We start from the raw sequence: 25,874 nt of genomic DNA on the forward strand, positions 1-25,874 counted from the left end.
AATGTGTAGTGCCTCGCTAACGTCAAGCCACCTGCTATCGCTGTATCTATCGATGATTTCTGTGTTGTTTACTAGGATTTCTCTGGCGATGGTTTGGTTGTGGGAAGAGATTATATGTTCCTTAATGGAGAACTGTTGCTTATGCATCGTTAAACACCTAGAAAGAGATGTTGTTGTCTTGCCTATATACTGGGTTTTTTGGAGCTTACAGTCCCCAAGAGGGCATTTGAAGGCATAGACGACGTTGGTCTCTTTTATAGCGTTCTGCTTTGTGTCTGGAGAGTTTCTCATGAGTACGCTGGCTGTTTTTCTGGTTTTATAGTGAATCGTCAGTTGTATCCTCTGATTTTTGTCTGTAGGGATAACGTTTCTATTAACAATATCTTTCAGGACCCTTTCCTCCGTTTTATGAGCTGTGGAAAAGAAGTTCCTGTAAAATAGTCTAATAGGAGGTATAGGTGTTGTGTTAGTTGTCTCTTCAGAGGTTGCATGGCGTTTCACTTTCCTTCTTATGATGTCTTCGACGAAACCATTGGAGAAGCCGTTGTTGACTAGGACCTGCCTTACCCTACAGAGTTCTTCGTCGACTTGCTTCCATTCTGAGCTGTGGCTGAGAGCACGGTCGACATATGCGTTAACAACACTCCTCTTGTACCTGTCTGGGCAGTCGCTGTTGGCATTTAGGCACATTCCTATGTTCGTTTCCTTAGTGTAGACTGCAGTGTGGAAACCTCCGCTCTTTTCCATGACTGTTACATCTAGAAAGGGCAGCTTCCCATCCTTTTCCATCTCGTAAGTGAAACGCAGCACGGAACTCTGCTCAAACGCCTCCTTCAGCTCCTGCAGATGTCTGACATCAGGTACCTGTGTAAAAATGTTGTCAATATACCTGCAGTATATGGCCAGTTTCAAGTTCATGTCGACTAAGACTTTTTGCTCGATGGTACCCATGTAGAAGTTTGCAAACAGGACACCTAGGGGAGAACCCATGGCGACCCCATCTACTTGCTTATACATGTGCCCATCCGGGCTCAAGAAGGGTGCCTCTTTAGTACAAGCTTGGAGTAGTTTCCTTAGAATATTTTCTGGTATGTCAAGAGGAGTACAGGCTGGATCACGATACACTCTGTCGGCTATCATCCCGATTGTCTCGTCCACAGGTACGTTGGTGAACAGTGATTCTACGTCCAACGAGGCTCTTATCCCTGTGGCCCGTGTGCCCTGCAGTAAGTCAACAAATTCCTTTGGAGACTTCAGGCTGAAGGCGCAAGGGACATAAGGAGTCAGCAGGCCGTTGAGTCGCTTTGCCAGTCTGTACGTGGGTGTGGGTATCTGGCTAATGATTGGCCGAAGTGGGTTTCCAGGCTTACCTACTTTTTTTTTTTGTATTTCTGGTTAGCTCCTCTTTGCATTCTTTAAGCACCCTGGCAAACACTTCATCCGGCCCTGGGGATTTGTTTGGTTTTAGTTTTTCTAATTGTTTAATTACATCCTCCCTGGTAACTGCTAAACTAGTCAACCTGTCCTCATCCCCACCCACATAGACTTGTTCGGCTGAAGGCATATTGTTAAGTTCCTCTTTAGTAAATACAGATACAAAATATTTATTAAAAATACTACTCATCTCTTCATCACTATCTGTTATTTGACCTGTCTCAGTTTTTAATGGACCTATCCTTTCCCTAGTCTTAGTACGTTATAACTGAAAAAACCCTTTAGGATTTGTCTTTGCTTGCCCTGCTATGCGAACTTCATAGTTTCTTTTTGCTTTCCTTATCTCTTTTTTTAACATTTCTAACCAGTTGTACGAATTCCTGTTCTAAAGTGACCTCCCCATTTTTAATCCTTTTGTACCAAGCTCTCATTTTACCTATAAGGTTCTTCAAATTCTTTGTTATCCACTTTGGGTCATTAGTATTCGATCTATTCAATTTGTATGGTATACTACGTTCCTGTGCTTTGTTTAGAATATTCTTAAATAAGTTATATATTGAATCCACATCGAAATCCCCATTTACGTCACCTATTGCTGGGTTCATGTCTCGCTCCAAGACCGGCCCCCACCCCATACCCAAGACTTTCCAATCAGTTTGACCCAAAAAATTTCTTAGGCTATTAAAATCAGCTTTTCGAAAATCTGGCACTTTAACAGAATTTTCTCCTACAGGTCTATTCCATTCTATGCTAAATCTGATTTCTTTGTGATCACTGTTCCCTAGCTCACTCCCTATTTCGATGTCATTAATTTGTGTTTCCCTGTTAGTTAACACTAAATCTAAAATATTATTTTCCCGTGTTGGTTCCTTAACCCTTAACATGCTCGGGGTCTAATATCCTGCTATCCACACAGGCGCATGTCATTTTGAAAAAAAAAAAATTTTTTTTTTTTTGCTAATCTGTTAAGTTCTCTTCACTGATCACGGGAAAAATAAAAAAAAAATTCTATTGTACTTACTTTTGTTGCAATAGAGCCGAGAAGCTCTGCGATGACGTCACAATCTGCATGGTCGCTCATGCAGTACACGCCCGGGAGATGTTGCGCGCGGTCCTCAAACAGCCAGAGTTGCCACAAATATATTTTCGCGCTATTTATTTACAATGTCTAAGCGCATTTTATCTAATTTTTTTTCACTAATTGTGTTTCAAATACTGTTTGAACATATTTTGTATCAATAATTGTTGCATATTTGAGTATACACAGGCGCACACAAATGTTTTCAATTACGGCAATATAATATGTCATTACAGTCTATTATATTATATGTTCTGCTTATATGTTTACATATTTACACACTCGCACACGCTATACACACTTTGAAGCACACTTAGAAGATTTCTAGACTGTGGTAGTCATTGAAGCAGTCGACAGCACATAATGGGATACCACACGTTTCACACCATGTTTGCACAAGCTTCCGTTTCTTGTCTCTACGTGTCGTTGTTTTACACACCAAGCAATCACGTTGGGCTATTGCACGCTTCACACCAGGTGGCAAATACTTAAGTTTGTGTGCTAAGAAGCCTTCAGTGTGAGCGAGGCGTGGAGTAACAGCATGCTGCAACAGTGGGTTTATGATGGGCCGCTGAATACCTGGGACATCTTTTGCAAACTTTCCTAATAACTGTATTGCAGCATCAAATAAAAAGTCACGGAAAGTGGGCTTACGTCCAGTTCTCACAAGGTACATGTTGAAACAGTTCAGCATGCTCATGTCCACAAGATGGAAGAACACTTTTTTCGTCCACCTACATGTCTTCCGCACACACTCTGCAGTGCCAATCATCATGTCTGATTTATCAATCAACCGCATGTTGATATTATAGTCTAAAACACAGTCTGGCTTATATAGTGGTGCGTTTGTTTTATGGCTCACTTTCCCACTGTTCACCATTGTTCCATCATGAATTGTTGTCAACAAGTTCACCTCTCTTTTGTCTTTCCACCGAACTGACAGAATGTTATCACTTTTCCTTCTCTGACACTCACCAACTGCAATGTCGTTGTCAAACACAGGCATTTCCCTTCGTTGTGGCTTTACTGTACCAACCAATCCGGTTCTATTTTCTAGCAAGAATCGAGCTAGCAAGGGACTTGTATAGTAATTATCTGTGTATAAAATGTGTCCCTTGTTCATCCACGGAGCCATGATGGTCTTCACTACACTCCCCGAGAATCCATGTTCGTCGTTACCGGGAATGTCTACATCACTAGCCGAGTACAGAATCATGTGTAACACGTATCCTGTCTCACAATCACAAAGAACAAAGAATTTCAGGCCAAATCGGTTTCGTTTTGAGGGAATGTACTGTTTGAATGGAACACGTCCCTTGAAAAGTATGAGAGATTCATCAACCACCAGCTTCTGTGCTGGTACGTACAAATCTCTGAATTTTCCAATAACATCGTTCATGTAGTGCCTCACTCGCCACAGTCTATCATCAGGTGTTCGGTCCTGAACACTTCCAAAATGTAGACACCTGAGGAGTATCTGAAACCTGTCTCGTGACATATATTTCCCGAATAAAGGTGTTGGTATTGTCTTGTCCTTGCTCCAATAGTCATTTATTGCATGTTTGTGACAGTGCTTCATCAACAAACAGAGTGCCAAAAACACATACATTTCCGCCACTGTGGTATTTTTCCAACGCTGCAGTCGTGAAAATTCTGTGATTTCCCTCTCAATCAGGTAAGCAGCATGCAGGTTCGTTTGGTGTACAATGTATTCCATGAGTGGTTCATCATAGAATGCTGTAAAATATTCCATCTCAGCCATGTCCTCACCTTGATTAGGGAAAAGGTTTGTAATCCCTACATCTTTATCGTCAAAGTGAGGAATATTAGGAATAAAATCGTCACCATCACTCCACTCAAGTACACCAGGCGTCCTGCGAGATGCAGAGGAAAGACGGCGAGGAAGCGAGGCATACCGGCGACCAGGAGCTGAATACCGTCTGCGAGAAGCACGGCGGCTACGTGCACGTGAGGTGGGTGCACGTGAACACGAGGGTCTTGGTCCCTCATGTGGTGCCATGCGGTGGCGCTTGGCTGGGCGAGATGCTGCTGACGCGACAATTTCTCGCCCAGTTACACCACTGGTACCAGCCACAGGCTCAATAAAACTTTGATCTGAGTCACTAAACCCAGAAAAGGAGTCACCTCCCTCTGACTCGTCACCCTCAAACAGAAAATATCCACAGGAACTGTGAGGTCGTGGTAGAATTGGGGTAGAAAATGGGCGAGGAGGCATGGGAGAGCGTATAGGCCTCGCCATGGCATGGCGGTCATTCTCACTTTCACTGCTGCTGCTACTATCTCCCGACAACTGTGTATAATCCTCATCGTTGTCTGAATCGTCAAACGCACTTTCTTCACCTTCAGAGAATAATTCGTGGGCTATTTGCTCTGGGGTGAGGGACTGAGTGATGCGTGCTCGTGAGGCGTTTGACCGTGCGCTCGCCATGGTGACTCTCGCTAAACTGAGGCCTCCCATGCCATCGGAGCGTGAGCTGGATTTTTTTTCAAAATGGCCGCTGTTTACTAGAGCCCCTGGGCAGCGTATGGGACCCCCAGCTACACCGCGGGCCATTCAAATCGTGCGCGGTACCCATACACTTCATATGAAGTGAAGCGCAGTTGACTGGTAAAACGATTTACACTTCATATGAAGTGATGCGCACTTTAAGGGTTAATGTGTTGCGTAAGAAAGCACTCGTCAATTAATTCAATTCAATTAATTAATTCTTCTGCTTCACTATTCCCTGTTTTGTTCAACCAGTTTATTCCACTAAAATTAAAGTCACCCATGACATAAATACTGTTAGATCTAGATGCCCTAGATATTTCATCTCATAGATGCTTTGCTTCCATTCTGTCTAAATTTGGTGGCCTATATATAACTCCTATTATAATATTATTTGCTTTTTCGTATAATTCTATCCAAATAGTTTCTGTGTGTAGCTCAGTTTTGATTCCCTCTTTGAGACTACATTTCAAATTGTCCCTAACATATATGGCTACTCCTCGTCTAATATATCTATCTGTGTGAAATAGTTTAAATCCATTTATTTGATATTCAGCTAATAGTTTTCTATTTTCTACATTCATCCACGTTTCGGTAAGTGCAATAATATCTATTTTTCCTGTGCAGACAAGGGCATTTAATTAGTTAATTTTATTACTTAGACTTCTACTGTTAATGTAATATACCCTAAGTGAATTGTTATTTTGAGGCCCTTCTCTTTCCCTGATCATTTTGCCAATTCCTTTCTCCCACAAACACAGTATCCACTCAATTTAACGGCCTATATGGGGCTGTACCCTAGCCGTTATTTCCGGAGCTCCGTTATTTCCGAAGTTAAGTCGGGTCGGATAATTTTTCAAGTAACATTCAGGTAGGATATATTTTATACTGTATAACTAAAATTAAATAAAGTTCAATGTGTAATTGCATTCCAATTTAGTGCACGGCCGACGATTAAGCCAGTTGCTGGCTGCTGCATGGATGATGTGTGAACACACTCTGATCAAGTCCAGATGGGTGGGAAAAAATTGATTTATTCCTTTGTATTGAAAAATATTTCATGTATCAATCAGTGAGTTAATATTGTCTTAATAAAATTTTAGAGATGTGTTTTGATTTACCCTGAACAGTGCAGGTAATGTATTTTTATGTTACGACACAGGCTGTGGCGGCCATGCCATAACAATGGCGATTGAGCCTTGTCACTGAGAGCTAGCCAAGACGAAATATTTTGAGCTCGCCTTTTCTCTGCTGACGATAGAATATACATTTGCAGAGACTAATATGTAGCTTTTGTTGAAAAAAAACAATTAATATCTTGTAATACTATAATAAAATTGGTAAATTGACTTACTTTTAATGAAGCTGAAGATTACGAAGCTGTGATGATTACGTCATCCTCTGCAGCGCTTGTTTTATATTGTATACAGGGTACATACTGTATGTACAGTACACTTATTTTCAGGCACTCACTTCACACAACAGCTAGCCTTACTACTAATTCACATGAGTTCTAATTCTACTTCACTATTGACAATTATTTCTACTGTATATTTACACTGTACAGTATCTTTTTGTCTAGGCTTAATTAATCATTAACACTTACAATACTGTACTCTATCAACACTTTTTACACTAATTTATATGCCTTTCAATCATATTTTATATCGTTAGTGGATGACTTGTCACGACTTGTTGTTGGGAATTCAGCATCGGCGGGTGCAGCATCGCTTGCAGAGCATTCATTGCTGGCGGATGCTCCACGACTTGTCGATGGTAATTCAGCATCGGCGGGTGCAGCATCGCTTGCAGAGCATTCATTGCTGGCGGATGCTCCACGACTTGTCGATGGTAATTCAGCATCGACGGGTGCAGCATCGCTTGTCGACGAAGATTTTTCACGAACCGTTGAAATCATGAATTTATCTATTTTTGTCTGAATCTGATTTTCTCTGGCTAACGTTTTGAGACATTGCTTTAAGGCTGTAAGGTGTACATAAAAATTTCCAATAACCTCATGTTTACTTTTTATTGAATATTCAATGAGTTCCTCAACTTGTTCCAATCTTTTCTGATATCCGACACCTCTAGGCAGAGCCTCACCAACATCGTCCGAGTCATCAGAGTCATCAGAGTCATTTCCGAGAACACTTTGCGCAATCTGTTCTTCAGTTAACAATTCATAACCAGGATCGTAATCATTTTCTAACCATTCATTGATATCATTCACTTGTACACCCTGACCAGCTTGGAGCAACATTGTTCGGATCGTTTCTTCAAACCCTTCAAAATCATTGGCTTCATTTTCAAAACCTTCGAATTCACTGTCAGATACTGCTGCTTCACATCTAGGCCTCTCTGTTAACAGTTTCTTCCATGAATTTGTTAGTGTGGTTTCTTTCACATTATTCCAAAGCCTAGCCCAGTGGAATATTGCTTCCCTGATTGTGTACTTTTTTAGATTTTCTAGTGTTCTTTGAGCCCTTGTATCCTTTCCTGTCAATTCATCTTCCTCGCTAGGTAAAACAACTAAAACATCTTCAAGCATTGCTGTTTGGTACATACGTTTAGCAGCAAGGATAACACCTTGGTCCATGGGCTGGATCAAGGATGTTGTGTTTGGTGGAAGTGCCATGCATTTTATTCTGCCATCCCTTGAAATTAACTTGCTAATGGGATGAGCAGGGGCATTATCTAGCAGCAACAATGCCTTAACCTCACTGGCCTTTATTCCACATTTGTTGATCTGAAATTCTCTGACTTCTTTGCAAAAGTGGTTTTCAAACCAGTCCGTAAATATTATTTGATTAAACCATGATTTCTTAGAATTGTAATATATTACAGGTAATGCCTGCATTATATTTTTTAAGGCTCGAGGATTTTTAGACTTGCCTACCACGGCACATTTTGTCCTGTGAGAGGCATCAGCATTAGCACAGAGCAAGACTGAGAGCCGTTCCTTGCTTATCTTTCGTCCAGGAATATTTTCCTGCATCCTACTGGTTAAGGATGTACTTGGTACAGCTCGCCACATAAACCCAGTCTCGTCAGCATTATATACTTGATATTTGCTTAAATTATTACTGACAATGTACTCGTTTAATTTAGCCTTGAATGAATCAACATTAGTGGGATCAGCACTTGACGCCTCACCAGAAATTTTTTTGGTGTTTGAAATGTTATGCCAAGCCTTAAATCTTCCAACCCACCCATCACTTGCATTGAAATCTTTTATACCTAATTGAATGGCAAGTTTACTTGCTGCAACTTTAAGCTCTTCAAATCTTATTGCCATGCCAATTGTGCGGTGCTGAATAAACCACTTATACACTGCAGCATCCAATTGCGGATACTGACCAGACTTTACTGTTTTTCTCGAACATGCAGCACCAGAAGTAGCACACTCTGTTGTGCTCACATATTTTAATAGAGTATCCTTCTGTTTCTTGATGTCACTTACTGTACTTTTCCCGATGTTAAACTCTGCTGCTGCTCGTGCATGAGAATATCCTTTATCAAGTTTCTTAATTAACTCCAGCTTCTGTGCAACTGTCAGGCGCTTCCTTTGGGTAACTTTTGGCATTTTGTAAATTAAAAAGATCACAATTACAGTACAGTAATATCCTTCACAATTGAAGCTAGCCGCGCGAGTTCACGGTAAACAATGGGAACACATGGCCCGGCGAAGTACATACTAGGTCCGTGGGAAAAAAATACCTAGTGCCTATACTATAAAAGGTATTTAATAAGAAAACAAAGACTTTTGCTTAATAAAAACTGTTTCAAAATATTTTATTAATAATAATTTACAATTTTCTTCATTAAAGTGAATCATTTTAAAAGAAAATTAAGATGTAATATATGACTCTGGACGATCCAGGTCGGTGGCGGCCTGGTTGCCATGTGAGGGGACGCTGATGCCACAACAAACCCAATACCGACCGTCGGTAATATCGACCGCAGACCGGTATAGCAGGCTCCAGATACTGGGCTCCCAAACCGGTCGTTAATACCGGCAGATCGGTATAAAAGAGGCCGTTAAATTGAGTGGATACTTTTTATTATCTCCTTCCTCCAAATCAATTCCCATACCTCTATCTACTAACAGTTTAAACCCAAACAAACACCTCTAACCACTTCTTCCAACGAGTTCGCAACAGCAACAACCCCAGCTCTCGATAGATGCATCCCATCACGAGCATACATTTCATTTCTTCCATAGAAGTGTTCCCAGTTGTCTATGAAAAATATTGCATTTGATTTGCAATATCTTTCCAGCCGGCAATTGACACCAAGTTTTACTGCCATAATATAGTGTACGTGTTCATTATACATAAGATTAGCGTATAAAAAACAAATAAAATGTATTTGGAACTGTGCGCAAACAATGAACAAAAATATATTCGCGGCAACTTGCGCGCCCCATCTCTGGCGCCCCACCGGCCCCGGGAGCTCACTGCACGGGCGCACAGGGAATGATGACGTCACACGCCACCTTATGGACCCCATAGCAGCCAAAGTAAGTACAATTTCAAAATTCCGTTGCTATACCCATATACAGGGAGGGGTTTTTGACACTTTCAGAATTAAAAAGAATTTTTTCCCGAGAATTTATTTCTTGCGCACTGGGGCAAATAAATTCAAATTATTTTATTTTAAATTTTTTTTTTTTTTTTTATTTTATTTAATCTTAATTTTCTTTTAAAATGATTCACTTTAATGAAGAAAATTGTAAATTATAACTAATAAATATAATATAATTTAAAATTTGTAAATTATTATTAATAAATATAATATAATTAAAAATTTGCGTACTGGGGCAAATTAAAATTAAAAAATAATATAAACTCATATTTATAGGCCGCGCAGTTAAAGGGATAATGTTGGTTAGGAGAAATGTGGGGTAATGGTCTGTAGTGCTATCGAGGATTATCCCTGAAGTAAGTGGAGAGGTTATGTTGGTCCAGATGTGATCAAGAGCCGTGGCAGTATTGTCTCCACTCGATCATCCGGACTATATCGGAAGGACCCCCAGCCGGATTAGCACATTTTTCGGATAATGGTACTTTTTCACCTATGAGTCCAAAACTAACCATTTCCAACTATTTTTATACTACAAACAACATAATTTGAAGTGCCATGCCACATATAATTATTAAATATTCAACTAGAAACCTCAGCTTACCTTGTTGTTGTTCGTCTTCTTGATTGATGACACACATCTTGAAGTTAAAAATTCTTGACAATTTACGTAACTTATAGTAAATAAGTCAATTCCTTTAATTCACTCCACACTTTGGCCCAGTTATAGATGGCTTCCTTGATTGTATAGTTCTTCAAATTCTGACATTTTTTTTTAGCCATGTTATCCACACCGAGTTCAATATCTTCCGGAAGAGGCAAAACCACCAAAACTTCGTTTAGCATCTTTTTGGTGTACAACCTCTTCGTAGCACAGATAACTCCCTGATCCATAAGCTGAATGAGAGAGGTTGTGTTAGGAGGAAGTGCCATACATGTTATCTTGCCATCATGTGAGGTTAATGTGTCAATTTTGAAGTGGGCAGGCGCATTATCAAGCAACAGTAAAGCCCGAACTTCGCTTGGCCTTATTTTGAGTTTCTTAATTTGATAGGCATGAACTTCCCTGTAGAACACGTCATGAAACCAGGAAAGAAAGATCTCCTGTGTAAACCATGCATTTTTTGAGTTATAATATTTCACTGGCAGTCTGTCCATGCAATGTTGCAAGGCTCTTGGTTTCTTAGATTTGCCAACAATTGCACACGTGATTCTGTCTGTGCCGTCGGCATTCGCACACATCATGGCTGAGAGCCTGTCCTTGCAAACCATACGTCCTGGCACACAACCCTCACTCCTCATTGCTAGAGTTTTTCTTGGTAAACTCCTCCAATACAACCCAGTTTCATCTGCATTATAAATTTGATACGAATATATATTATTTGCCACAATATATTCTCGTAATTTATGTTTAAATGGTTCTACACTGCTTTCATCTGCACTCAATTTTTCACCGACAATTTTCCTCTTCACAATATTGTGCCTACCCTTGAACCTTCCAACCCACCCTTCACTCGCTTCGAAATTCTTTATTCCAAGGCTTGCAGCAAACCTGCTTGCAGCAAACCTGCTTGCAGCATTTTGTATTTCTGGGCTGCGAATTGTCACACCAGCTGTGCAGTGCTGAGCAAACCACTTGTACACAGCCTCATCCAACTGCACATGCGTCGAAGTTTTAAGGTGTTTTCATAGTTTTTCTACCACAACCTATGCTAGTGCTTGCACCTTCACTTTCACAGGTTGAAATGAATTGCATAAGTTTCTCTTTTTGTTTCCTTATATCAGAAACAGTACTAGTGCCTATATTAAATTCCTTGGCAACACTTGAGGTCGACCGGCCATGTTCACAAAGTTGTATAACACATAGCTTGTCCTTAAGTGTTAGGACAACCTTCTTCCTCTTACCACCTCCAGAACGATTCATGCTGCTACCAGACATAGTCTTGGCCAAAAATGTTCAAAGTTACTATGAAAATAAAAAAGTTATTTAAAAAAAATATTTCACTAATGGCGCGGCACTGTGGTGTAACACAAGGGTAGAGAGCACATGGCTTGACCAGGCCTGGACGGGTCCAGTCAGGGCAGGGAGGAGGCACGTTACGTAGGCCGCCAGGAGGAAAAAAAAAATATTATTGAAGGAAACTTCAGCCTGTGCAAATTGTTTTAAGGAAACTTGTATGGAATTTTTTATTACATAATTACTAGTATTTCTTTTGATTTTGGCTATGATGAATTGTTCTAAAATTGATAGTAATTACTGTACTGTAGTGTATAGGCTGCTCCCCATCCCCCCCTTATCCTCCCAGGTGGTCCCTCCCAACGCTCCCCTCTCTCCCGACACCACCCACCCACCCCACCCCCATCTACACCATGTGCCTCGAGTCACGGGCAGACGGGATTAATACCGTATGGCCCACCTCATGTTTTCATATACGGACAAAGCCATGATTATCCGGGCGACTGACCGGATAGTGTAATTTTGGCAGAAAATTAACCGGGGCCCAAAATTTTATCCGACCAAACCAGCTTTAATCCGGTCCCTGTGGCTATTTTGGCCGGATATTGTGATAACTTTATCCGATTGCGATTTTGGCCGTATAAGGGCATTTTCCGGATGTTTGAATCCCGGATAATCGCGGGGTTACAGTACTGTCAGTGATTCTAGTAGGTCTAGTGATTACGGGTATGAGGAAGCAGGAATTCATACAGTTGAGGAAACTAGCAGCAGGAGAGTTATCAGGCTCGCAGAGGTCAACGTTAAAGTCACCAGAAACAATTAAGTGGTTTTTGTTCAGTCGGTTCTCTAATATAAGATTTCTAAGGTTTGAGTTAAATTCAGTCACATCAGTGTTAGGAACCCTGTAGACTGCTCCCACAGTCAAGACAGCATCGCTACCCTTGACTCTGAAAGAGGCAAATATATACTCTCCATAAGGGTCTCTAGATTTAATTACTTTTAAGCAAGTCAGTGCATGGTGGTAGTAAAGAGAAGTACCACCACCTCTTTGTATAGGACGACAGTTGTGAATGGCTGAGTGGTTTGGTATGTTGTAGAGTTGAGAAGTGTCCTCTTTTAACCACGTTTCAGTAAACACAATAAAAGAGAATTTGTTGTCAACTGTTTGAATCAGGGCATTAACATCATCAAAGTGCTTGCAAAGAGATCTTACATTCAAGTTAATTACAGAAACATTGTGATTACACGCTAAAACATTGTTTACATCATGTGCTGTGTAATATCTGCAATTTTGATCATTAAAGTGCTGATTGTCATAGATACTAGATAAGAGGTTAAGGTCTGGATCTATAATAGTTTGCATAAGAGGAATGTTTTACAGAAAAGCCAAAAAGTCAATGATAAAAGAACTAGCTATGAAAAAATATATATATAAAACTATACACAAAAATGAGGTAGGTTGCTTAAAAGTACTTTCAGGTACACTGTAGGTAATTATTTGCACTAATGATCAAAATTGCACAGGCAAAGCAAAAGAGCACAATGGAGCAATGGTGGTTAGGCTAGGCAACCTGGGTTACAAAGAAAAAGTAGAATAAAAATTCTAAAGTAATATAAACTTAATGGTAATTTAAGTAATAAAAACTTAATGGTAATTTAAGTAATAAAAACTTAATGAGAACTTAGGAATGTAAAAAATGAACTAGAATAATTAATAACAATAGATGACCAAAAAAGTCAAAAAGCAATTATGAAATCTATAAAATGAAAAGCTTGCTTACTATACTATTATAAGTACACTATAGTTGAATACTAAAGTTACACTAAAACAAAATGAAGGAGATACACTCAGGAACACTGGATAATGAAGTTAATACTAGAGGACAGAGGCAAAGCCTGTTTACTATGGAACAAGGGAGTAAAAAGAAAAAAGTTAATAATAAAGATGACAATTTTTTTTTTTTTAACTAAAGTTAAAACCTTTTGAAAGGGAAGGCAGAGCTAAAGTACACAATGGTAGTTAAATGAGATTATAATTTGAATTCTGGCTATACAGCAGTTATCCCACAGTCACTGAGGAAAGAATTAAGGTGAGCTTCAGTGGTTATTGAATAGGTTTTTCCAGTGTCAGTCCTCCTAGCTATAATTTTACCATCTCGCACAAAACGGTGTTTAATTTTAGGGGAATTTTTGCAGAAACCACGCAGTTTAAAAATGAGATTTTGCCTGAACCTGATAAACTGAACCTGGTAAACTGACGCACGATCGCCGTGCCACCATGTGCTAGGTTGGCCCATACATGTATCAACAAACTTGTTTCCCGAGGCAAAGTTCGTAACCTGATTCGAAATTTCCAAAGAAATTGGTCTTGTAACCTGAAAAGTTCATAAATAGGGACATTCGTAAGCCGAGGTGTCATTCTCCATATCCTCTCCCCCCTTCATTACTTATAAGAGAGTAGGAATGGGTGTTGTTAGCAATACTCTAGGATATGACTTTCAATCCTGTACCTTATATGGGGTATCACAGGGGGGGGTCCATTTTAGGGCCAACCATTTCTGTCATATACATCAATGACATATATGTATGTTACAAACCACATCATAAAATTTGCAGATGACACAAAGATTTATGGTAAAGTGTGAAACAAAAATGATATTGCAGCTTTACAAAGAGATCTAGAGAGACGACAAAGAGACAACGCTGTTTGTCGACCTAATTGTATTTGTGCTGCTTTTTCAGCCATGTTCCCCCCTTTTTTATCTTTATTTTTATTTGTTCTCAACACATTTTATTCTTTATACTCAATTAGTATTAAGTTTTAGTCATTAATCCTGCCCGAAACGCTTTGCGTAATAGTGGCTTTAGGCATTGTATGTACTAGCTCTATTTATAAATCGATCAATTTATGTAAAATCTCTTGTATGTATGTACCTTACTTGAATAAACATTTATTTATTATTTTATTTAGTTATCTACATGAACTCCACTGGCAAATGCTTTTTAATATAAAAAAAATGCAAGACCTTGCTTGTGGGGCATACCTGGAGCATACCTGGAGAGGGTTCTGGGAGTGCTTTTACTCCCAAGCCCAGCCTGAGGCCAGGCTGAACTTGTGATAACTTGGCATTGCAGCCCATGTCACAACTTCCAAATTAATAACATTACCTTGCAACAGATCTTGGTGTCAAAATTCACCATTCACTAAATGTTGCACAACAGGTAGAAGCAGCAGTAAAAAGAAGCTTACCAGCTCCCATGCCAAATCAGGCATGACGGCAGATCTCACCAAAACTTTTAAAATACATAAAAATTTGGAAGATGTTAATCTGGACACTTTCTTCAAAAGGTTAGATGTAACGCAAACAAGGAGCAATGGTTTCAAGCTTAACATGCCACAATGTAGGACTGAAAACAGGAGATGCTATTTCACCCAAAGGGTTCACCCACGGAGAAGAACATAGCTTCTCTGGAGAAAGTACAACACCAGACAACAAAAATCATTCAAAAACTAAATCAACTCTTTTACCAGGAATGGTTGAGGGCCACAAGGCTAACAACACTGCAAACCAGGCATGACAGGGCAGCTCTCATTGAAACTTTTAAAATACTTAACAATTTGGAGGATGTTAATCCAGACAATTTCTTCTAAAGGTTAGATGTAATGCAAACAATGAGCAGTTGTTTCAAGTTCAACAAGCCACAATGTAGGACTGATACAGGAGATGCTATTTCATCCACAGGGTTATAAACCCATGGAACTACCTATCTGCCAAAACTGTTAAATTTTAAAATCCAGCTGGAAAAAATCATCGGGGAAAATGGGAGGACCATTGACAAGCTTCTGGGTTCCTGTCCTTGTTGAGGCCATTAGAGTGTCAGTGGCACTCGGGTAAATTCAGGTAAAACTTTCACTGCATCCTTTCATTAATAATTTAGATATCATTGACATATCTATCACCATTTGACAGCTTTAGGAAGCCATAATACATGTACTGTACTAATTTAATCTTTCACAATGTGCACCTGTGCCCACTAGACAAACCTCAGTGGCTGGAGGACCGCATGGACCAGGCCTACAGCTACATGATGGGGGAAGTGAATCTAACCTGCGAGGCTGTGGCAGAACCTCAAGCTAATTTCACTTGGATCAAGGAGAATAAGATAATCACACCCTCAGACACTGTCCAGATCTTTAATGATGATCATAAAAGCACACTGCAGGTTAGTATTAACAAGGAGTTAACTAATTAGTGTATACGAAAGTTAGTACTCTGCTGTAGTTCAGGATTGAGGGACCTGTACGCATTTATTTACCAGAATTTACCTGAGTACTACCTACTCTAATGGTCTGGTCAGGGGTAGGAAGCCAGTAGCTAGTCCGAAGAACACCACCCACCCACGGAGTGGTGCTTTCTTTTTATAATTTCTTTGTATTTACAGCTTCAATGGATAGGAGATTCCATGGGTTCTTTAATTTATGAGTGAAAATGCATCTCCTGTTGTCTGTCCTAAATTGTGGCTTGTTGAACATGAAGCTGTTGCCTCTTTTGAGAGTTACATAAGACATTTAAAATTTGTTTGAATAAACAAGTCCTCTTTCAAATATGTTGGTTGTCCAAAGTGCGCGTTCTCGTGCTTCTTGGAAAGATCGTGCCAGGGCTCTGGCATCTGCTGGTTGAGGTGGGCCTTTGGTGCCAATCTCTGAGCTGGTTTCTGCTCCGGAATTGTCTTTGTCTGGTCGGCACGGTGTTCATTCTGCACGCAAGTCGGGTTCTCAAACGGTCGCCCCGTTGACAGGGGCGACAATAGGGCGGGGAGTCACAACCCCCCAATTGGGGGGAGGGGGTGACTGGCTCTGTTTGCCCCGTGCTTGGTTCCATGATATGTGGGCGTTTCAGGTTGTGTCTTCCGGTCTGCGGTGGCGTTGGGCCGCTCCTTCCCCCTCTGCGGAGTTCGGGGCTGGCGGGGGCAGGTTTCTTTCCCTTCGCTTCGTCGAGTCACCCTGGAGTGGGTGCGCTTGGGCATGGTTGAAATGACCTCATCCCTCAGGTGGGTTTCCTGCCTTTTTTCAGTACCGAAACAAGACTGTGCGGTTCATTCTGGACTTGTCCCATCATGAACCCCTGGATTCCTTGCCCTCCTCCTTGTGGATGACAACTCTGTCCCAGGTCTGGCTTCTCTTGGAGCCAGGTTCTTGGATGGTGTCTCTGGATCTCCAGGACACGTATTGGCATAGTGAATGAATGGGGACTGCTTTGTTCATCTGGGGCTCGAGGACTGGTTAGATTTTGTGGCGGGGTGTCAGTTTTACCACTTTTGTTGCCTTCCTTTCGGGCTGAATCTGCCCCCTCGCATTTTCACGCATTTTACCTGGGTCAAGGTGGCCTGTTTGCATCTCATATGTGTTCGGGTTTTGGCCTACCTCTGCGATTGATTGGTCTAGGCTCCCAGCCAGTCATTGTGTCTGCTCTCCAGGGGTTTGGCTCTTTCCCAGGTTGCCGGGTTTAGGTTCCTGGTGAATCTGAGGAAGTCCCATCTGGTTCTGTCTTAGGTTCAGAATTGGCTGGGCCTTGTCTGGGATTCCCGGACAGCATCCTTGTCTCTCCCTCAGACAGCGTTTCTCAGGCTGTTGTCTCCCCATTGTCTGTTTCTGAGGGGTTCCCGGGTAACTCGGCAACTGCTCAAGCAGCAGTGGAAGTTTGAGCTTCACTGTGATCATTTACCAACTGGGTCGGGTTTGGTTGCAGCATCTGTTCTGGTTCCTTCAGGCCATCCCTTCCGCTGTGCTTGCAATTGCTGGGTTTGTCCCCCCCCAGGGGGGGGGGGGCTTGTGTCAGCTGCTGCATCACCGGCTTCTAAGGGCTTTTCAGGGTTCGGTGCCTTGGTGCCTTCCAGAGCCCTCCCTCGATATGTTCACGAATGCCTCCTCTCTCTCGGCTGGGGTTTTGTGACCAGTGCTCATAAGGCCGGCCAGGGGCGGTGGGCTCCATCCTTCTGTTGGGCTCACAGTAAGGTGCAGGAATTTGCAGCAGTACTCACGTAAATTTGCTTGCAGAGATTGAAATTCTACTTTTTTGGTCCCGCCTCTCAAAAGTTAATCAACTGGTGTACAGATTCTTGAGCCTACTGGACTCTATCAAATCTACATTTGAAACTGTGTATGGAGTCTGCCTCCACCACATCACTGCTTAATGCATTCAATTTGTTAACTACTCTGACACTGAACAAATTCTTTCTAATGTCTCTGTGGCTCATTTGGGTACTAAGTTTTCACTTGTGTCCCCTTACTTTGCTCCTCATCTCTCTCTTGCCTATTTATTACTGATTCCCTTGTTCATGTTCCACCCATGCTAAAGAGTTTGTTTTTGTCCACTCTGTCAATTCCCCTGATAATTTTGTAGGTTATCATATCTTCCCTTATTCTTCTGTCTTCCAGGGACTTGAGGTTCAGCTCCCTTAGCCTTTCCACGTAGCTCATACCTCTCAGTTCCAGAACTAGCCTGGTGGCATACTTCTGAATCTTCTCTAACTTTGTCTTGTGTTTCACTAGGTATGGACTCCAGGCTGGAGCTGCATATTCCAGGATCGGTCTGACATAAGTTTTTATTTATTTATTTATTTATATATATACAAGAAATTACATTGGGTTTATGAGAGTACATAGCATGATGTGTTTACATTCTTGTAAAGCCACTAGTATGCACAACATTTTGGGCAGGTCCTTAATCTAACAGATAATATTAAGCAAGTAATTTGTAGCAAAATTTATAAAATGTTAACATTTTGAAATTTCATTTAACATTTCATTTAACATTTGTTAACATTTTCTTTCATTGTAAGAAAATTTGAGAGAGATTAGTAGGTATATTAAAGCACATTAAAGCACATTGAAAGCTTTGATTGAAAGCATTGATAGCTTGATTGATAATATGACAAAGATTATTAGGCACATTAAAGCACATTGATAGCACATATAAGATGACAGCAATGTTTAATGCTAAAGTTGTAAGGCTTAAGTTGTAAGGGAACACTTGATTTCATGCTAACAGGGGGGGAATGTCACAATAAATTTGGCGCATCACAGTGGTTAATATAATACTGGTGAGCTGAAGACATCCACTCTATCACCACAATATCCGGCACGTGACATAAGCTGTGAGCAGACGGCGAGTACAGGTGGCAGTGATGATTTAAACCCAGAGCACACAGGAGAATGACTGGCTTCAGTGGACGCAGGGGGCTCTATTTATACCCCGCTGGTGACGTCATATCTTGTGTCAATGGCATCAGTAACAAGCGGCTGGTGGTAACTGCTAGTTAGTGGCTGCACAACAGCTATATGGAGGTGATAACTGCTAGTTAAGAGGCGGCAAACTGCTTGGTAGAGGCAGCAAACTGCTTGGTAGAGGTGGCTAACTGCTAGTTAGTGGCAGCACTCTGCCTACCGGCGAGCCATACCAGGCACTGGGTGGTATGGGGTGGTGGAGCGTGACGGATGGAGTATCCGTCGAATGTCTGGTCTTTACTGTCATAGAGATGGACTTCCAGTGTGATGACATTGAAGGTGAGAGAAAGGGATAGTTCCACTGCTATGCAACTGATTTACATGACAATATGTATATACTTATACCTAAATAAAGAATTATTATTATTATTATTAATTATTATTATTATTTTATTATTATTATTATTAAGTGGGTTCATGTTCCAGTTCAAAAATATTTTTCTCACACACATTATTCTATCCCTAATAATTAGCTTTACTCTGCCTTTTCCTCTCATTCAGTATTTCCAATTATCCATTGGAATTCTGCTATATTAAAATTTATGTATATAACTATAACTACATATTTTATGCTCTACATTGCTTTCTCTCATTCTACATTCTCATCTTGCTATATTACCCAGTCAAGTAAATGCTCTTTGCTTTCATTTGTGCTTATCTTCACATTCACTCTTCCTAACTGGCTTATGGTACTCTGTGTTTCCTTACTGTTGATGTTTTCCTCTTTTTATTCTATATGCAATTAATTTGTCATATGCATCTTTCTAGTTAACAGTCACTGGCCCTGAGATGTTTGGAGACTACCTGTGCAAGGCAGAGAACAAACTGGGAACACTGGAACGAGCCATCATTTTAGAGAAGGGAGCGAAGCCTGCAGTGCCTACTGCAAAGGTAATACTAAATTATTTTTAAACATTTTTCCTACTATATTTCAGTTACATGGTAATAGTACTATATAGTACTATTATAGTACTATATTGAGCATTTACCATATATGTCTAAGGCTTGTGTTGTAGGGAAAAAATCTACAGTATTTATCATTGAAGTGTCTTTATAATTGCATATTTCACTTTAAATTTTTTGAGTAGTAGTACAGTATAGTCTCTATAAGTGCTTTAAACCTGTGCAATAAGCAGGATAGAAAATACTCACAAGAATCAAATACTAAAATATTGATCAGAGTACCAAGGAAATGGACCCCTGGCAGGATCCATTTGTGCCCTCGAACAGCTGGCACTTAGCTTGAAGCAACAGGTGTTTTGCCACGTCTGAAACCATCCGAAGCAGTTCTGTCTTTCATCAGCGAAAGAACTGGCTAGCAATATGGTTGCATGCGGAAGCTGGTTCATCTGGTGGTGGTATTCAGTACTATGAGTTTTGTGCTAATTTGTAATGTTCTCATGTTCTACGTGAATCATTTGTGAATTTGTTTTCTGAACAACTTTAATGACTTTCAGGATGCTTTCCCAGTGTATTGGCAAACTGTCATTTGCTCTCTGTGCCTCTGTGACATGGGGCCAGGTTTTGACTCTGGTTCCTGGTAGGCCAAGCAGAACTCCTGCATCTGATGTGATCAATTTGCATGGAGAAATCTCAGCAAGATAGCTTCAGGGAGTTTCTATGGGGCTTCCCCAGAAAGAAGTACATTTGTGGCTGATTATTAATACACTTATTCTTAATATTGAACAAAAAATTACATATTCTTTGGAAGCAAGTCTTCCAATCAATTTAAACTTTAAGAATTAACTGTACCCAAATTGAGAACAAAGTTATTGGGAAATTCTTTGGTGTTCACACTGGCAACTAGCTGAATTAAAAGGAAACTAAAATATTTAACTAAGCAGAACCTCTGGAGAAGATAAAAATGCACACTGAACATCATAGATTATGTGATATATGAAAGGGCATTATATTCAGCTACCCAGGAAATCTGATCAGCCAAAAAAACTATGGAAGAAAACTTGTTCAAAACATAAAGAAAGATCCAAAGTTGTTCTATGCCTATATAAGAGGTAAAACCAAATCAGTAGGACCCTTAATAGATGAGACTAATTATATTATAATGGAGAATAAAAGGGCAGCAAATACTTTGAATGAATACTTTACACAAATTTTCACACTGGAAAAATTATATGGCATCCCATTATCCACACAAATATTCGAAGGTGGTGATGGTCACAAATTAAGGGATATAGCCATAATGTGGGACACAATCAGGAAAAATTTTGACAAACTAAAAGACTTAAAAGCCCCAGGTGTAGATGGAATTTAATCTAAAGTCATAACAGAACTGACAGATGAACAATGCCTACCACTGAAACTCCTTTTCACAAAATCTCTGGACCAAGGAATAGTTCTAGATTTGAAATATGCAAATGTTACCTCAATTTTCAAAAACGAGAGCTCAGCAGAAAACTACTTTCCAATAAGTTTGACATCACACATCTGCAAGCTCATGAAGAAAATCCAAAGGGAGGGAATTGTTCACCATCTCACAGAGAACAATCTTGTAAAATCAACAGATAATGGGTTTGTTAATCACTTAACTGTGCCAACCGAGTTTTCTCGGTCGGCGGGAAACTGCGCCAACCGAGAAAACTCGTTTTGATATTTTGTAACCAATTCTAAATGTGTACAAGGTTGGTTGTGTATGAAATGGACTTTTAGGACCTCCAGTGAGAGGCAGCCATCTTGGAACAAAATCCCAGAATGCCCTAGGGCTGCTGGCTGGGTTAGTACTGAATGAGCAACCATGGGTGGCGCACGCGCCTCTGGCTCTCAAACACCTGTCCGATGCGGTGTTGAAGATAATGCTCTGTCAGTGAAATTCAAACCTTATTGTTTGAAGAACATAAGGGTCATAATATTGGTGAAGCTAGGCGCAATAAGGACCTAACACAAAGGTCGGATGCAAGTGATACAGCACCTATGAGGACGATACAGCGAGCGTATCCAGTTGTAGCTCTGAGCGTCACCCTTGCAATCCTATGCTATTTACAATACAATACAATACAATACAATACAATTTTATTTAGGTAAGGTACATACATACAATAAATATTTACAAGGATTGTTTAACTTATAGGTATAGCTAGTACATACAATGCCTAAAGCCACTATTACGCAAAGCGTTTCGGGCATGATAAACTTAAATGACAAGCTTAATACTAATTGAGCATAATGAGTAGAATGAAAACAAGAAATGAAAACATAGATGAAAAAGCAGCACAAATACAATTATGTCGACAAACAGCGCTCTTTAAAGAAAAAAAACAGACATTGGTTGACAATAGAAGGGTAAGGTAAGTTACAGGGAATTTATTAGGTATAGCTTCGCTTTTAACTTAAACTGGTTGAGAGAGGTACAGTCTTTAACATGGTTGGGAAGGTCATTCCACAATCTGGGTCCCTTGATTTGTAGAGCATTTCTAGTTTGATTAAGTCGTACTCTAGGAATATCAAAACTGTATTTATTTCTGGTGTGATGCTCATGGGTTCTGATACAACCTTCTATGAAGCTTTTGAGATCAGGATTGGCATTATAGTTTAGCGTTTTATATATGTATAATACACATGAGAGAATGTGCAGTGACTTAATGTCTAACATATTCAGAGATTTAAGTAGGGGTACCGAGTGGTGTCTGGGGCCAGAATTGGATATTGTCCTAATAGCAGCTTTGTGTTGAGTAATTAGAGGACGTAAGTGATTTTGGGTAGTAGAGCCCCAAGCACAAATACCATAGTTGAGATATGGATAGATAAGGGAGTAATAGAGAGTCACCAGGGCAGGGCGTGGTACATAATATCTGATCTTAGAAAGAATGCCCACAGTTTTTGAAACTTTTTTTGATATGTTTAGAATGTGTCCCTGGAAATTAAGCTTGTGGTCAATGAGAATGCCAAGGAATTTGCCATCTAATTTGTTACAAATTTGGGTATTGTTTATTTTGAGATTTATTTGATTAGAGGATTTATTGCCAAACAGAATATAAAAGGTTTTGTCAATGTTAAGGGTGAGTTTGTTGGCAGTTAGCCACAGATGGACTTTATTTAGCTCAGTATTTACTGTGGCATTTAGAGCAAGGGGATCAGGACTGGAGTAAATGAAGGTTGTGTCGTCAGCAAATAGAATTGGTTTGAGGTGTTGGGAGGCATTTGGAAGGTCATTAATGTAGATGAGAAAGAGGAGAGGGCCAAGTATGCTGCCCTGGGGAACACCAATGTTGATGGGTAGGGTGGGAGAAATTGTGTTATTCACAGAAACATATTGGAGCCTGTCAGTAAGGTAGGATTTGAGGTATTGTAGGGAGTGTCCTCTGACTCCATAATGATGTAATTTAAGAAGAAGGTTTTGGTGGTTGACAGTGTCAAAAGCTTTACGCAGGTCCACAAACAACCCAACAGAGAACTCATTTTTATCAAGAGCTGTATGAATCGAGTTAAGCATACTAATAAGTGCATCGTTAGTGCTTTTTTTGGGTCTGAAGCCATATTGGCAAGGGCTAAGTATATTGAGTTTGGCTAGATATGAGTAAAGCTGCTTATAGATTAGTTTTTCAAAAATTTTTGACAAGTTTGGCAGGATAGATATAGGTCTGTAGTTGTTAACATCTGTGAGATTACCACATTTGTGGACAGGACATTTGTGGATACAAAGATGAATCGTTTTCTGCATTAAGTGATGATGCATCTGATACAAATAGCATAGATGAACAGTGTTTGCGGCTTCCATGGTGGTGTTTTCCATAGATATTTTCAAGAATGCCTGAAGCTCTTCCCAACTGGCAGACACTCTTGACGCTAGCTGAATCTCTTCCTAACTGATTGACACTCGTGAGGTAAGCTGAATCTCTTTCTGTGTGGGACCATACAAAGCGATCTTTTCAAGACTACCTTACAAATTGATCTTTTCCTATAATCTTTTCAATACTACCTTATGCTTTACAAGCTAGGTTACATACAACCTACAAGTTCTAAAGCCAAGGGTGTACGTGAGTGCGTTATTTGCAAGCACACAGAATGAAGAAGCAGGAAGCGAAAATTTATCTGTACTTGGTGCACTGAGAGCGAAGTCGCGCTGTGTACCATGGGCTACTTCGTTGATTATTACTCACTTCCAAAGTACTGAGTGTGTAATACAGTGTGTTACTGTGTAAATAGTGTGTGAAACAACATATTGTAATTTTAGTGAATTTTTAACAGGTAATATTGCGACAATAAACATTTATTGTGGACACATTACTGACACATGTATCACAGTTCCATGGAGCTTTATGAACGTTCTATTGTATACATATTGTAAAGGACACAAGTATGCATCATATATGATAAAAAAAAAACAAATAAAACCGCGTTGGAAATACATAAAACAAATAATTGAAAATATATTTGTGGCAACACCCGGTGCTTGAATGGCCCGCGCGACCGTGTCTGGGTGAGTCCAGGCCCTGATGACACCACAGCGACAGGCGACCAGGCCCTGATGACATCACAGCGCACTTTGTCCATGCCCCTACAGCCAAAGTAAGTGGAATTTGGTACATATTTTTTACATAGACATGTTCAGGGAAGGGAATTTATCATTTTACGAAGAAAAAAGAATTTTTGGGGAACACTTCATTTCATGCGCACTGGGGGAATTTCTCAAATAATATATATATATATATATATATATATATATATATATATATATATATATATATATATATATATATATATATATAATAATATATGTGTGTGTACGGAAAATCCACAGAGAAATGTGAAAGAGAGATGAACGTTTCGGCTGATCTGGGCCTTTGTCAGCACCTGACAACACAGTCAGGTGTTGACAAAGGCCCAGATCGGCCAAAACTTTTATCTCTCTTTCCCATTTCTCTGTGGATTTTCCGCATACAAATGATCAGTGTTTAGTGATCGTCAATTGCATATATATATATATATATATATATATATATATATATATATATATATATATATATATATATATATATATATATATATATATAACAGAGCACCACTTGGTTTCCGAACTTTAGTTATCCGAAACTTCCAGTTTCCCTATAGGGGTTGGGGAGTCTGGCTGGCTGGCTGGCTGGCTGGCAGGCCAGGCAGGCAGGCAGGCAGGCCAGGCAGGCAGGCAGGCTGGCAGGCAGGGAGGGAGGGGTAGTCACGTGGTTGAACCGTGTGACCTTGAAGAGAGAGTATGGGATGTAAAGGGGGGGGGGGTTGTCGGTGGTAGGGGTGGTGGGAGAGAGACCAGCTCATTCCCGAAGATAAGCCACTCAACCCGTTAGCATGATGGCAGGGAGGGAGGCAGGCTGGATAGCAGGCAGGCAGAGAAAGAGGCAGGCAAGCAGGCAGGCAGAGAAAGAGGCAGGCAGGCAGGCTGGCTGGCTGGCAGGCTGGCTGGCAGGATGTTCCTGCAGGCTAGCTAGCAGCATGTGCCTGCAGGCTAGCTGGCAGCATGTGCCTGCAGGCTGGCTGGCAGGATGTGCCTGCAGGCTGGCTGGCAGGATGTGCCTGCAGGCTGGCTGGCAGGATGTGCCTGCAGGCTGGCTGGCAGGATGTGCCTGCAGGCTGGCTGGCAGGATGTGCCTGCAGGCTGGCTGGCAGGATGTGCCTGCAGGCTGGCTGGCAGGATGTGCCTGCAGGCTGGCTGGCAGGATGTGCCTGCAGGCTGGCTGGCAGGATGTGCCTGCAGGCTGGCTGGCAGGATGTGCCTGCAGGCTGGCTGGTAGGATGTGCCTGCAGGTTGGCTGGTAGGATGTCCCTGCAGGCTGGCAGGAAACATTCAGAGGATGTTTGCCAGATGTCTTAATAAAAGGCTAAAAACAATTTAGGACTTTTATAAAGCGGATCAGGACTTCACTTATTGGTGAGTACAAACAAAATACGGTCGCATTCACGCTATGAACCTGTCAGTTTTCCCCTAGAGTTTTTTCACAAATTTTTGGGACAAATTTCTTTTTTACATTTCTAGTTTATTTTTTCCCTCTATTTCGTGTTTACGAACTTACATGTTAAC

The 25,874-nt window shown here is 40.6% G+C and overlaps 1 protein-coding gene across 2 annotated transcripts in view; it reads left to right on the plus strand.

Annotated features, from left to right (window-relative positions):
- The window catches only part of LOC123768775 (neural cell adhesion molecule 1), a 213,303-nt gene that overhangs the window by 111,527 nt on the left and 75,902 nt on the right, over window positions 1-25,874 (plus strand). For both annotated transcript variants that reach the window (XM_045759563.2, XM_045759561.2), the window contains 2 exons: window positions 15,599-15,783; window positions 19,616-19,738. In XM_045759563.2, coding sequence (XP_045615519.1) covers window positions 15,599-15,783; window positions 19,616-19,738 — 308 coding nt within the window. The remainder of the gene's footprint in view (window positions 1-15,598; window positions 15,784-19,615; window positions 19,739-25,874) is intronic.

This window comes from Procambarus clarkii, chromosome 83 (genome assembly GCF_040958095.1).
Source record: "Procambarus clarkii isolate CNS0578487 chromosome 83, FALCON_Pclarkii_2.0, whole genome shotgun sequence".
Lineage (NCBI taxonomy): Eukaryota > Metazoa > Arthropoda > Malacostraca > Decapoda > Cambaridae > Procambarus > Procambarus clarkii.